Source organism: Hyla sarda, chromosome 12 (assembly GCF_029499605.1).
Source record: "Hyla sarda isolate aHylSar1 chromosome 12, aHylSar1.hap1, whole genome shotgun sequence".
Taxonomy (NCBI): Eukaryota; Metazoa; Chordata; class Amphibia; order Anura; family Hylidae; genus Hyla; species Hyla sarda.
In genome coordinates this window covers 71936423-71952336 of record NC_079200.1, presented here as the reverse complement: position 1 = coordinate 71952336, position 15914 = coordinate 71936423, and the positions used below count along the sequence as shown (strand labels likewise).

The 15914-nt window shown below is 44.5% G+C and overlaps 1 protein-coding gene across 1 annotated transcript in view; it reads left to right on the top strand.

Annotated features, from left to right (window-relative positions):
- Positions 1-8142, top strand: part of STMN3 (stathmin 3) — a 30031-nt gene extending 21889 nt beyond the window's left edge. The window contains exons 4-5 of the mRNA XM_056548336.1: positions 7406-7597; positions 7798-8142. Of these exons, the coding sequence (XP_056404311.1) occupies positions 7406-7597; positions 7798-7857 (252 nt within the window). The 3' untranslated portion in view covers positions 7858-8142. The remainder of the gene's footprint in view (positions 1-7405; positions 7598-7797) is intronic.
- Positions 8143-15914: the final 7772 nt, after the last annotated feature.

Sequence of the window (15914 nt, the reverse complement as noted above, 5' to 3'; positions counted from 1 at the left end):
TCTCTATTCTGAATTACTCAGCCGTTGCCGCAAGGCTCGGGCCTAACTCACTGCGATAGTTGCTGCGCAGATCCTTCTCGTTTGACAGCCCAGGAACAAAAGATGTCCACCGCTCCCCTATATGGGCAGTGGGCGGGGTGAATCTGATTGGTCCGAACATCTGTCACTCACCATTACACAGAGTAATGGGATTGCATACGTCACAGGGCCTCCAAAGGTCCTTAAGCAAAATAACATAGAGTTTACCTAGTCACGTGACCCGCAGGTCCTGCAACGCTATGGAACCGGTAATTAACCATTTATTTTCATATATATTACTATATTTACATTACCCTTACATAAATTACTAGGCTATTAGTTGGAATAGAGGCGACAAGGGGTAGGCTACACAACAGGGATCCCTACGTCCTAGGGACTCTGGCTATGGGGACCCACACATACATAGGTATCGTATAAGATGCGGTACCGGGACACCACAATAATATATGTACAGCTGGTATAAGTTATATATCTTCTTGTATATAGTGATATGGATCATGCTGGTATAACCTGGGTATATACTGTATATAATTATATATGTACAGCTGGTATAACTTATATATCTTCTTTATATAGTGATATGGACCATGCTGGTATAACCTGGGTATATACTGTATATAATTATATATGTACAGCTGGTATAAGTTATATATCTCCTGTATATAGTGATATGGACCATGCTGGTATAACCTGGGTATATACTGTATATAATTATATATGCACAGCTGGTATAAGTTATACATCTTCTGTATATAGTGATATGGACCATGCTGGTATAACCTGGGTATATACTGTATATACTTATATATGTACAGCTGGTATAAGTTATACATCTTCTTGTATATAGTGATATGGACCATGCTGGTATAACCTGGGTATATGCTGTATATAATTATATATGTACAGCTGGTATAAGTTATTTCCTGTTTATCCGTGGCAGCACACAATGGGTTAACGTTTCCTCATTGACCTGGAAATAGAAGTTAGTACATGCAATAGAGACAAGTAATTAGCTTTAATGAGGCCTCCTGGAATACTATATAGATCACCAAAACACAATGAACAGACGTATTTTTTTCTCTTCTTGGAAAGTTCAGAAGACAGAAGGTATAGAGACAAGTTACCTATTAAACTGGGAGTTTTCCTGGTCCCTAGGGTCTCCATCGGTGGGCCGCAAAACGGGGGGTTGCCCCTGTCCCTCGGTCATCCTGCTACCCTTACCCTTATCAGGGTCTGTGAAGAGGTAGGAAAGGCTCCGGTGATCCTGCAGGGGATTTGGGGAGGTAAGTGATCCGGTCCCCATGGAGCCAGTGTCCGGCAGGTATGGCCAGTTATGGTGTAAAGTCCGCAACGCGTTGGGGCATGCGCAAAATTTTTATTCCGGGTGGGAAACTTTAAAAATGCCGGAAATGCTAGCACTGGATCTAACACTCTGCTAAGGCAGCAGATCCGCTGAGAGGTTAAAGGGGTACTCCGGTGCTTAGACATCTTATCCCCTATCCAAAGGATAGGGGATAAGATGCCTGATCGTGGGAGTCCCGCCGCTGGGGACCCCCGGGATCATGCACGCTGCACCCCGTTTGTAATCAGTCTGATTACCGGCGACTACAGGGCAGGCGGCGTGTGACATCACCCCTGCCCCCGTGTGATGTCACGCTCCGCCCCTCAATGCAAGCCTACGGGAGGGGGAATGATAGCTGTCAGGCCCCCTCCCGTAGGCTTGCATTGAGGGGCGGAGCGTGACATCACATGGGAACGGGGGCGTGACGTCACGCGCCTCCCGCCCTGTAGTCGCCGGTAATCAGTCCCGGAGCGAACACGCTCCGGGGACTGATTACAAACGGGGTGCCGAGTGCATGATCCCGGGGGTCCCCAGTGGTGGGACTCCCACGATCAGGCATCTTATCCCCTATCCTTTGGATAGGGGATAAGATGTCTAAGCACGGGAGTACCCCTTTAAGGTATTTGCCTCTCCCCTCCCTCTCCTGTCCCCTGGCTCCCTTATACTGTTAATAGCATGCTCATCTTTCTTTTAGATGTCGGGAATAGGGGGAAAAAGGAAGAGGAAATCCAAGCATTCCGCTTGTACGAAATGTCGCCAGCCCCTACCGGAGGCTTGGAGTAGGGATATTTGTGAAGAATGTATGCAAGTGGACCAGCCAGCCTTTATGGATACAGGCGCATTCCTGGGATGGTTTAAAGGGGAACTGACATCAGCGTTCCAGGAGGTGGTATCCTCCATAAAGGGGAAAAAGAAAAGCAAGCCTTGCGTTTCTAGAGAAACCCCAGATGTGTCAGGATCATCCAGTGCCGTTACGGTGTAAGACTCTGCAAGCGAAGAGGATACAGAGGATCTGTACCTGCTGCACAAAGATAAGATGCCAAAACTTATCTCAGCAGTGAAAAATGTATTAGAGTCTGACAAGGATGTATCCTCCAAACCAGCAAATGAACAGCTATTTTATTTTCCCCCTAGTGCAGCGAGGGAATTACCAGGTTACCAGTTGATCTCGCAGTGGCGTGAACGAGACTGGGACAAAATGGAGATGCGCACAGATCCTGGGGTGAAGTTCAAGTCCATTTATAGGCTTAACAAGCCTCCTGTTCTGCTTGGGATAACCCTCCCAAGGTGGATATTGCCGCAGCTAAGCTGGCGAAGAAATCTATCTTTCCCTCAGATGACTCCTCTAGACTACCTGATCATATGGAGAGGAAAGCAGACGGGATATGTAAAAAATCCTATTCGGCAGCCTCCTCGGCGGCTAAAGTGGTGGAGGCATCAATTCCGGTAGCCAGAGCGCTACGAGTCTGGCTTTCTCATCTCTCCCAGGATATCCAGGAAGGAGTACCAAGGGAAGAATTGTTGAAAAACATGTTGGTAATGAAAACCGCAGCCGATTTCCTGTGTGATGCCCCGCTGGATACCCTGAAGTTCTTGGCAAGATCCAAGGCATTAAATAATGCTATAAGAAGAGCCCTGTGGATTAAGCAATGGGATGGTGATACCCCAGTCAAGTACAATTTTGTATCCTTGCCATATCATCCCTCCTCTCTTTTTGGGCCTCAACTTAAGGGCATCCTAAAATCTTTCAGTGAAGAAAAAGGTGAATCATTTCCCTTCAAAAAGAAGTATACCCTTCAAAAAGAAGTATACCTTCAAACCTTATAGGAAGGGGTACAGAAGATCACCTAGAAGGCAGTATTCCTTTCGCCAGACTGAAAGAAGGAGGCAAAATAGAGGGAAGCAAGATCCGGCACCTAAAAAGAAGCCGTTCACCCACAAAAATGGAGATCAATGATGCCAGTCCACTGGTCAGCGCCAGGCTTCTAGATTTTGCCAGCATCTGGTCCATTACAGCCTCAGATGCCTGGGTCAAGACCACTGTAAGAAGAGGATATTCGCAGGAACTCACGAGAAATCCTCCGGAAAGATTTATTATCAGCAAGACAAATCCAACGGTGATTCACTTGGTGAATCAGTTTGTGCAAAAAAATGCACTAGAAGAGGTTCAATTTTCAGAAAGGGGCAAGGGACACTACTCTCTGGTGTTCGCAGTCCCCAAATCGGGGGGAGACTGGAGGCTGATAAAAGATTTATCGTTTCTGAACCAATTCTTCGTCAAGAAGACATTCCGCATGGAATCTATTCGGTCGGCGGTACTGAATATCCAGCAGGGAGACTACCTAGCATCCATAGACCTTCAGGATGCATACCTGCATGTACCGATACTGAGGAGTCATCGGAAGTTTCTCTGTATAGGGATCCGGATCTTTCAGGGGGTTCATCACTTCCAATTCAGGTTGTGGAAAATCCAGAACGAGAAAGCAGACATCATAGCCATCCTACGGTACTGGCCCCGCAGGGCCTGGTTTCAAGTCGCATCCACACTTTGTAAGGGAGAATACTGGGAGCTCCCAACAGACAAAGATCTCCTTCAGTCGGGGATGTTTCATCCGGAGCTGGCCAGGCAGCGCCTGACAGCATGGAGAATGAGAAGTCGCTATTAGTTCAGCAAGGTCTTTCGGACGAAGTAGTTTCCATCCTTTTGGAATCCAACAAGCCTGCAACCAGGAGGGTGTACTCTAGGATATGGGGTCTATATTCTAGTTGGTGTTCCAGATGTAAGGTCTCTACATCAGAAGTGTCATCTCTGCTGGATTTCCTACAAGAAAGGTTCTCTAAAGGGTTGAAACCTAATACCCTAAAAGTTCAAGTGACTGCAATTAATGCTCAGTTGAATGGGGCCTTCGCAAATAATCCTCTCATCTCCAGATTCTTTAAGGCAATTTTTAAGCTCCGACCTTCTTACCACGACCCAATTCCATTATGGGATCTGCCGTTGGTCCTAAAACATCTTTGCGAGCAGCCATTCAAACCCATGGATAGCACCTCCATGAAACATACTTCTTTCAAGACTATATTCCTAATTGCCATCACTTCTGCCAGAAGAGTCGGCGAGCTGCAAGCGTTATCCAGTAAGGAACCGTACTTAAGAATTCTTGCTGATGCAGTAATTCTACACACTATGCCAGGGTTCTTACCTAAGGTACCATCAGAAGCAAGCTTAAATCAGGAAATATTTCTTCCGGTTTGCATCCTATTGGATGTGAAGAGGGCGATATTGATCTACTTGGAAAAAACGGCTTCGTTTAGATCATCTGAAGGACTGTTCCTCCAATTTCATGGCCCGAATAGGGGTAAGAAGGCGAGCAAATCCACCTTGGCTAGGTGGCTTAGGGATGTCATCAAATTGTGCTACTCCATGGAAGGAATTCAGTCACCACTCACGCTTAGAGCTTACTCTAAAAGATCTATGGCAGCTTCCTGGGCGGAAAGGTATCATATACCTATGGATCAGATATGCAGAGCAGCAACATGGGCTTCACCTACCACCTTCACCAAGCACTATAGGTTGGATGTCGCTGCCTCTCGGGGATCGGCCTTTGGCTTGAGTGTTTTCCAAGGAGCCGGTGGCCGAAGAAAAATGTTGCCCCCACTTTCTTTTGGTTGCTTTTTACTGCTGGGACTGTCCCATTGTGTGCTGCCACGGATGAACAGGAAGTGGAAAATTTACCTTGTCAGAAATTTTCATTTCCTGGAATCCGTGGCAGCACAAGTATACCCACCCAATAATTATAAATAATGCTGCAAAAAATACATCTGTTCATTGTGTTTAGGGGATCTATATAGTAAACATTAACCCATTGTGTGCTGCCACGGATTCCAGGAAATGAAAATTTCAGACAAGGTAAATTTTACACATATCTTCTGTATATAGTGATATGGACCATGCTGGTATAACCTGGGTATATACTGTATCTAATTATATATGTACAGCTGGTATAATTTATATATCTCCTGTATATAGTAATATGGGCCATGCTGGTATAACCTGGATATATACTGTATATAATTATATATGTACAGCTGGTATAAGTTATATATCTCCTGCATATAGTGATATGGACCATGCTGGTATAACCTGGGTATATACTGTATATAATTATATATGTACAGCTGGTATAAGTTATATATCTTCTGTATATGGTGATATGGACCATGCTGGTATAACCTGGGTATATACTGTATATAATTATATATGTACAGCTGGTATAAGTTATATATCTTCTGTATATAGTGATATGGACCATGCTGGTATAACCTGGGTATATACTGTATATAATTATATATGTACAGCTGGTATAAGTTATATATCTTCTGTATATAGTGATATGGACCATACTGGTATAACCTGGGTATATACTGTAAATAATTATATATGTACAGCTGGTATAAGTTATATATCTTCTGTATATAGTGTTATGGACCATGCTGGTATAACCTGGATATATACTGTATATAATTATATATGTACAGCTGGTATAAGTTATATATCTTCTATATATAGTGATATGGACCATGCTGGTATAACATGGGTATATACCGTATATAATTATATATGCACAGCTGGTATGAGTTATATATCTTCTGTATATAGTGATATGGACCATGCTGGTATAACCTAGGTATATACTGTATATAATTATATATGTATAGCTGGTATAATTTATATATCTTCTGTATATAGTGATATGGACCATGCTGGCATAACCTGCGTATATACCGTATATAGTTATATATGCACAGCTGGTATAAGTTATATATCTTCTGTATATAGTGATATGGACCATGCTGGTATAACCTAGGTATATACTGTATATAATTATATAAGTACAGCTGGTATAAGGTATATATCTCCTGTATATGGTGATATGGACCATACTGGTATAACCTGGGTATATACTGTATATAATTATATATGTACAGCTGGTATAAGTTATACATCTTCTGTATATAGTGATATGGATCATGCTGGTATAACCTGGGTATATACTGTATATAATTATATATATACAGCTGATATCAGTTATACATCTTCTGTATATAGTGATATGGACCATGCTGGTATAACCTGGATATATACTGTATATAATTATACATGTACAGCTGGTATAAGTTATACATCTCCTGTATATAGTGATATGGGCCATGCTAGTATAACCTGGGTATTTACTGTATATAATTATATATGTACAGCTGGAATAAGTTATACATGTTCTGTATATAGTGATATGGACCATGCTGGTATAACCTGGGTATATACTGTATATAATTATACATGTACAGCTGGTATAAGTTATACATCTCCTGTATATAGTGATATGGACCATGCTGGTATAACCTGGGTATATACTGTATATAATTATATATGTACAGCTGGTATAAGTTATATATCTCCTGTATATAGTGATATGGACCATGCTGGTATAATCTGGGTATATACTGTGTATATACTGTATATAATTATATATATACAGCTGGTATAAGTTATATATCTTCTGTATATAGTGATATGGACCATGCTGGTATAATCTGGGTATATACTGTGTATATACTGTATATAATTATATGTATACAGCTGGTATAAGTTATATATACAGCTGATATAAGTTATACTTCTTCTGTATATAGTGATATGGACCATGCTGGTATAATCTGGGTATATACTGTATATAATTATATATGTACAGCTGGTATAAGTTATATATCTTCTGTATATAGTGATATGGACCATGCTGGTATAACCTGGGTATATACTGTATATAATTATATATGTACAGCTGGTATAAGTTATACATCTTCTGTATATAGTGATATGGACCATGCTGGTATAACCTGGGTATATACTGTATATAGGATACATGTACAGCTGGTATAAGTTATATATCTTCCTGAATATGGTGAAATTGGGCATTCTGGTGTCACAGGGCCATCTTACCATATGGCTTTTCTTTTCCCTCCCAGACTCAGGAAGCTCAAGTGCTGAAACAACTTGCTGAGAAGAGGGAACACGAGCGGGACGTTCTCCACAGGGCAATAGAAGACAATAACAATTTCAGTCGAATGGCTGAGGAAAAACTCAACTACAAGATGGAGATGAGCAAAGAGATACGTGATGCCCATTTGGCGGCTCTCAGGGAGCGTCTCCGTGAGAAGGTATTGGTTTCTCTTCATCCTGTGATCTGGTATGGTATTACCAGATAATGATATTTGTTATATCACATTACATTATCAGTATTGTGAATATACTCAATTGCTTGTCCCACCTTCTTCGAGATCTCTGCTTGCTGTTAATGAATGGAAACTTGGTGTATCTATACTTACCAGCATTGTATCTCTGCTTGTGTCATTTCTAGGAGCTGCATGCAGCAGAGGTTCGCAGGAACAAGGAGCAGCGGGAGGAGATGTCCGGATAAAAGTTGCCGCTGCCGCAGACTTTCATGCCAGCTCCTGAAAACAGCAAACAAAACTATTTTGTGTACATGTCATCAGTCACTTCATCTCACCCTCCCAGTCTTACCCTTAATCTCCCCCCCCCCCCCTTACCTCCTGATCTGTTATCATCATGACCCAGTTGCCATGGAGTAATGAGGTTCATAAGGTTATGCCATACAGTTCGCACGTCTGCAGATTCTTCCAGAGAATTATGCCCCTTGCATATTTTTATTTTTCAAACCATATAAATTACAATTGTTCGATCATTTGGACTCCGGTTTATTGTGTGACATAAGGAGCAAATGGAAGGGGTTAAAATGAGATTTAAAGGGGACTTGTCAACTTGTCACATAAGTTTGTAAGGGTAATAGCATAATCTGTGGCCCCTGTAGGTGAAGCCTTGACTTCTTACAGCAGTTTTTATTTTTCAACCTATGACTCTCCAAAGGTTGCAAAACTAATATTCCCAGCAAGCCTTGACAGCTGAAAGGATGGAGTCTTCCTTTCTGTAAGGAGTTAGGGGGAGATTCATCAAAACCAGTGTAGAGGAAGAGTGGTGCAGTTGCCCATAGCAACCAATCAGATTGCTTCTTTCATTTTTAACAAGGCCTTAGAAAAATGAAAGAAGCGATCTGATTGGTTGCTATGGGCGACTGGGCAACCTTTACTCTGCACAGGTATTGCTAAATATCCCATTTAGAGTCCACCAAGATTCTCATGAGTGGCTGGAGGGTGAACAAAATTCTTAGGGTAATCAGGGTAGGTGAGGAGATTCTGGTATTTATTGCAATTTAGAATAACCCTGTAAAAGTAACAGGAAGAATGTATCAATGAATACTATCAGCCACAACCTCCATATTAATGCCAGCCAGAGTACCTCCATCAATAGCAACATCCACAGTGCCCCTATTTGTATAGAGAGTATATGAGTGAAAGTCAGAGTGCACTTATTAAAGGAGAACTCCGGAATAGGAAAATTATCATCCATACTGCCAGCCGTAAAAAAATTAAACAGGTACATACCTTGCTTCGCTCCCCAGGTGCCTCCGGTAACTGGCTCCAGCCTCCGCCGCGATCCTCTTCCTGGTTGCCGATGATCGGCGAGTCATACTGCACTCACCGGCAGCCAATCACCGGCTGCAGCGAAGTCCCGACTCGGCCAGCAATAGGCTGAGCGGCAGTGTGACGTTTTCGGCCCCGGCAGCAGGTGCCGGTGTAGTGAAGAATTGTGTGTCTTGAAGCGTTCTCACACTGCCGCTCAGCCTATCGCCGGGCGAGTCGGGACTTCGCTGCAGCCGGTGATTGGCTGCCGGTGAGTGCAGTATGACTCGCCTACCACCGGCAACCAGGAAGAGGATCGCGGCGGAGGCCGGAGCCGGTTACCGGAGGCACCGGGGGAGCGAAGGAAGGTATGTACCTGTTTATTTTTTTTTACTGCTGGCAGTATGGACGATGATTTTCCTATTCCTGAGTTCTCCTTTAATTGTACCAGCCAGATTGCCCCCTGTAACAGTGACACCTCGTGCACCAGAATACCCCCTATAACAGTGACTCCTTGTGTCCCTCCATCAATAGGGCCACCCATAGTACCCCTATGTGTAGAATCTCAGAGTAAATAAATATCAAATGAGTGAAAGTTCACCAATAACCAGCCAGAATGCCCCCTTAACCTTCCCACTGTGCCTCCTTGAATAATGTCAGCCACAGTGCCTCTATAACAATGCCGGTGTTCCTCCATTATAGTGCCACCCATAGTGCGCTCTTAACCAAGATAGAGTTTTTCCATTGCAGCGCTAGCCAATCCTCACCTATGAATAGTACCTGCCAGAGTGGCACCTATCAGTAAGAATAGCCAAAGTGACCCTAAAATCAGTGTCAGCTGTAGTGACCCGTTTAAAGGGGTACTCCAGTGGAAAATAATATTTTCATATCAGCTGGCTCCAGAAAGTGAAACAGATTTGTAAATGACTTCTATTAATAAATCACAACCGGTCCAGTACTTATCAGCTGCTGTTGCTCCTCAGGAAGTTGAGTTGTTCATTGCTCTCTGCTGACACCTCTGTCCATGTCAGGAACTGTCCAGAGTAGGAGCAAATCCCCAAAGCAAACCTCTCTTGCTCTGGACAGTTCATGACATTGATAGAGGTGTCAGCAGAGAGCACTGTGGTCAGGCAGAAAATACATTCAAAAAGAAAGTGTGAAGAAGAGGCAAAAAGGTTGGGGCGCTCTCTCGTGGATGATGGCGGCGTGATGAGTTGGTCGAAAACCACTACACCCTGGGTGGTGTGATGTCCCGCCGAGGTTATCAACTGGGACAGCACCTCACCAGGCGGGTGTAAAGTGGAGACTGATGGTGGCAGTTGTGCTGCTCGAGATCCCCTGTCCGTAACCGCGAAGGTGTACGGATATGTTATGACCAGGAAGAGGAGAGTAAAAAAAGGGGGTACTGGACGAGCGCTACTGCTGAAATAAAATGGATGCGGAACGCCAATAAAGCACAGGACAGTTTATTATGGTTTAGAACAAACGGACAATGCGTTTCGGCACCAGCATGTGCCTTCCTCAGGTCCATAAAATGAATAATTACGGCGTCCTGGAGCCTCTGGTGTGCTGTGGCACGCCACCACAGCACACCAGAGGCTCCAGGACGCCGTAATTATTCATTTTATGGACCTGAGGAAGGCACATGCTGGTGCCGAAACGCGTTGTCCGTTTGTTCTAAACCATAATAAACTGTCCTGTGCTTTATTGGCGTTCCGCATCCATTTTATTTCAGCAGTAGCGCTCGTCCAGTACCCCCTTTTTTTACTCTTCTCTTCCTGTTCAAAAAGACAAGAACTTCCTGTGGAGCATACAACAGCTGATAAGTACTGGAAGGGTTAATATTTTTTAAATAGAAGTAATTAATAAATCTGTTTAACTTTTTGGTACCAGCTGATTTAAAAAAAAAAAAAAAAAAAAAAGTTTTCCACTGGAGTACCCCTTTAATAGTTCCAACCAGCATGTTTACTCTTGCAAAGATAAGAAAAACATGGCTGCTATCTTCCAGATACAGCATCACACCAATATTGCTGAGCTGCAGTACCAGATACAACCTGGGCTATTTGTCTGGCAGTGGTGGACGATATTCAACTTCTCATTCTGGTAGACTGCTGACTTTGTGTGAACCTTGTCAGCTCCTAACAAGGAAGAATTGGATGGCTTGGCAAATGTGGTCCTACTGGTAAGAGTTAAATGGGCACTGTCAGATGCAAAAAACTTTTTATATGTTATACAGTGGTCCCTCAACATACGATGGTAATTTGTTCCAAACAACCCATCGTTTGTCGAATCCATCGTATGTTGAGGGATTCGTGCAATGTAAAAAGTGCATTTAATACTCACCTGTCCCCGCCGCTCCAGACCACGCCCTCACCGCTCCCGATGCTGTCCCAGGGGCTCCCGATGCTGTCCCGCTGCACCGGCGTCTTCTTCGGGATCCTCCGGCTTCTTCCACATCTTCTCTGGTGTCCGGGCCTCGCTTTCTGGTGAAGTTATTACGTTGCTGCGCCGGGACGGCATGCGCAGCTACATAATAACGACGCCGTAAAGCGAGGCCCGGACCCTGGAGAAGATGCAGAAGACGCCGAAGGATCGCGAAGTGGACCCGAAGCAGCGGGGATAGGTAAGTGAACCTGTCCGGGATGCTTAAACTGCTATCCGACAGCAGCTTAAGCATTTTGTGCTGTCGGATAGCAGTTAATGCGATGGCCCCGACATATAAAAGCATCGTATGTCGATTTGATCATATGTTGGGGCCATCGCATGTCGGGGGGCTACTGTACATCTTGGCAAAACATTAAAGGGGTACTGCGGCCCTGGGACATCTAATCCCCCATCCAAAGGATAGGGGATAAGATGTCTGACGGCGGGGGTCCCGCCTCTGGGGACCCCCGCAATCTTGCATTCGGCACCCACCTCTTTGAGCTGCACGCCGCGCTGCCAGCTCACAAACTGCCGGGTGCAGACCACGGGGCCGGAGTATCATGATGTCACGACTACACCCCCGTGTGATGTCACGCCCCACCCCCGCTATGAAACTCTATCACGCCCCCTTCCATAGACTTGCATAGCAGGGGTGACGTCACACGGGGGGCAGAGTCGTGACATCACAATACTCCGGCCCCGTGATCGGCACCCTGCAGTTTGGGAGCTGGCAGCGCGGCGTGCAGCTCAAAGAGGTGGGTGCCGAATGCAAGATTGCGGAAGTCCCCAGCGGCGGGACCCCCGCGGTCAGATATCTTATCCCCTATCCTTTGAATAGGGGATAAGATGTCTTAGGGCCGGAGTACACCTTTAACCTTTCTAATATACTTCATTAGAACATTTTATTTCCTTTTTATAGAAATCATGGCTTACAAAATCATGGCTTTGTCCAAGCTGAAGCACTGGCATGGACAAAGTCCAGTAAGTGAGGGTGAGCTATTACTCCTCTGTGTCTGATAGGACAGGGGAGAGCCCAGAGGAGTACTATCAGACAGGAGAGAGCATAGGGGAGTGCTATCAGACAGGAGAGAGCACAGAGGAGTCCTATCAGACAGGAGAGAGCACAGAGGAGTACTATCAGACAGGAGAGAGCACAGAGGAGTGCTATCACACAGGAGAGAGCACAGAGGAGTCCTAATAGACAGGAGAGAGCACAGAGGAGTACTTTCAGACAGGAGAAAGCACAGAGGAGTACTATCAGACAGGAGAGAGCACAGATGAGTGCTATCAGACAGGAGAGAGCACATAGGAGTGCTATCAGACAGAAGAGAGCACAGAGCAGTGCTATCAGACAGGAGAGAGCACAGAGGAGTGCTATCATACAGGAAAGAGCACAGAGGAGTGCTATCAGACAGGAGAGAGCACAGAGGAGTCCTATCAGACAGGGTAGAGCACAGAAGAGTACTATCAGACAGGAGAGAGCACAGAGGAGTCCTATCAGACATGAGAGGGCACATAGGAGTCCTATCAGAGAGGAGAAAGCACAGAGGAGTCCTATCAGACAGGAGAGAGCACAGAGGAGTCCTATCAGACAGGAGAGAACACAGAGGAATGCTATCATACAGGAAAGAACACAGAGGAGTGCTAGCCCACCCTCATTTACTGGACTTTGTCTATGCCTGTGCTTCACATTGGACAGCCATGATTTTATAGGCCATAGTTTCTATAAAAAGGAAATAAAATTATCTTATTAAGTATATTAGAAAGGTTAATGTTTTGCCAAGATGTAAAACATATAAATGATTTTTGAATCTAACAGTGCCCCTTTAAAATGTACTTGTTTTCAACAAAAACTTTTTTTTATAATGTAGATAATACCATTATATATATATATTTCTAATATACATTGGTTAACAAATGTGTATATTTTTGTCCCTACAGATAGTGTCTGTGTGTCTCTCTGAAGAGACCAAATACAGGAAGTGTGGGAGGACAAGCAGGGCTCTGTACACTGAGGACAAGCAGGGCTTTGTACACTGAGGACAAACAGGGCTCTGTGCACTGAGGACAAGCAGGGCTCTGTACACTGAGGAGAAGCAGGGCTCTGTGCACTGAGGAGAAGCAGGGCTCTGTGCACTGAGAACAAGCAGGGCTCTGTGCAGTGAGGACAAGCAGGCCTCTGTGCAGTGAGGACAAGCAGGGCTCTGTGCAGTGAGGCTCTGTGACACTCCCGGCTCACACATCGGGATGATTGATAATCTGGAAGCCTGCACAGAGCCCTGCTTGTCCTGCCCTCACTTACTGTATTTGGTCTCCTCATAGAGACACACAGGCAATAGCCGCAGGGACAGCATTTTTTCACACAAAAATATACAATTTTTTTAATCAACATACATTATACATACATATAATAGTATATCAAATAGTATATCAATAGTATATCAAACAGTTTTTGTTAGAGACAGGTACACTTTAAACACTATACAGTCTGGCAAAAAAAAGTATTTAGTCAGCCACCAATTGTGCAAGTTCTCCTAAGATGAGAGAGGCCTGTAATTTTCACCATAGATAAACCTCAACTATGAGAGACATAATCAGAAAAAAAAATCCATAAAATCACATTGTCTGATTTTTAAAGAATTTATTTGCAAATTATGGTGGAAAATAAGTATTTGGTCAATAACAAAAGTTCATGTCAACACTTTGTTATACACCCTTTGTTAGCAATGACAGAGGTCACACACTGTTGCTGGTATTTATTTTGGCCCATTCCTCCATGCAGATCTCCTCTAGAGCAGTGATGTTTTGGGGCTGTCGCTGGGCAACACGGACTTTCAACTCCTTCCAAAGGTTTTCTATGGGGTTGAGATCTGGAGACTGGCTAGGCCACTCCAAAACCTTGAAATGCTTCTTACGAAGCCACTCCTTCATTGCCCGGGCGGTGTGTTTGGGATGATTGTCATGCTGAAAGACCCGGCCATGTTTCATCTTCAATGCCCTTGCTGATGGAAAGAGGTATTCACTCAAAATCTCATGATACATTGCCCCATTCATTCCTTCCTTTACACGAATCAGTCGTTCTGGTCCCTTTGCAGAAAAACAGCCCCAAAGCATGATGTTTCCACCCTATGCTTCACAGTAGGTATGGTGTTCTTTGGATGCAACTCAGCATTCTTTCTCCTCCAAACAAGACAAGTTGCGTTTTTACCAAAAATGTGACATATGACATTCTCCCAATTCCCTTCTGGATCATCCAAATGCTATCTAGAAAACTTCAGATGGGTTCGGACATGTACTGGCTTAAGCAGGGGGACAAATCTGGCACTGCATGATTTGAGTCCCTGGCGGGGTAGTGTGTTACTATGGTTATGGTAGCCTTTGTTACTTTGGTCCCAGCTCTCTGCAGGTCTGCAGGATTTTTGCTCACCGTTCTTGTGATCATTTTGACACCACGGGGTGAGATCTTGCGTGGAGCCCCAGATCGAGGGAGATTATCAGTGGTCTTGCATGTCTTCTATTTTCTAATAATTGCTCCCACAGTTGATTTCTTCACACCAAGCTGCTTGCCTATTGCAGATTCAGTCTTCCCAGCCTGTTGCAGGTCTACAATTTTGTTTCTGGTGTCCTTTGAAAGCTCTTTGGTCTTGGCCATAGTGGAGTTTGGAGTGTGACTGTTTGACGTTGTGGACAGGTGTCTTTTGTAACACTCATGTTTCAGAAGACAGGAACCCCGGTGGATGTAGATCTGCTGGACCTGTGTGGCAGATGACTCGGACTGTACCAGGGAGCGGAGTCTAAGGTGCCTCTGGTTTTCACCGCCGCAAAGCGGGATGGACTTGCTGTAGCAGGCGGCACCCAGGACGCTACACCTGGCACAGCTCGACCACACAGGCGGCTGAGGAGATGCGAGGCACAGGAGGGATAAGACAGCTCGTAGTCAGGATAGCAGAAGCCAGGAGACGCTTTTCGGCCGGTGGCACCCGCATTAGTCATGACTAAGACCGGGTGCCATCGGCCGAAACGCGTCACCTCCCTGTATGTCCTGTGTGATATGTGTATGATTCAATAATGCCGCATTTCTGTGAAAAAGCTGCGCTGGACCTCCTTGTTCTTGATTGCCACGAGGTGAATCCGCACCTGTCCGTGCTGCAGCAGGTATATGCTGGGTGAGCTGATCCTACTCTTCCTTTGCTATTGATCTTTTATACTAATAACAAGTTCAAACAGGTGCCATTAATACAGGCTGTGAACAAAGCAGGCTGGCAGCTCTGAGTGTTCTCCTTTGTGAACAAAGCAGACTGGCAGCTCATAGTGTTTAGGACTCCAGCATGAGTCTGAAATGCTTGCTGCCAGGACTCGTAGGGAGACCCCTAGTGGTCATTTCTTCAAAGTGGAAAATTAAATAGAAAGAAGCATATTTTTTAATAACATGCAATTGTAAAGTTATTCTGCATACATTAATCTATAATATATCAAAAGTCTTTTTGATGAGAGGTACCGTTTAAAGGGGTTGTGTGCTGCCCTGCCTTTCGGAGCTCTGCTCGCAGCGTCAGGAAGTTCATTACTCCGAACG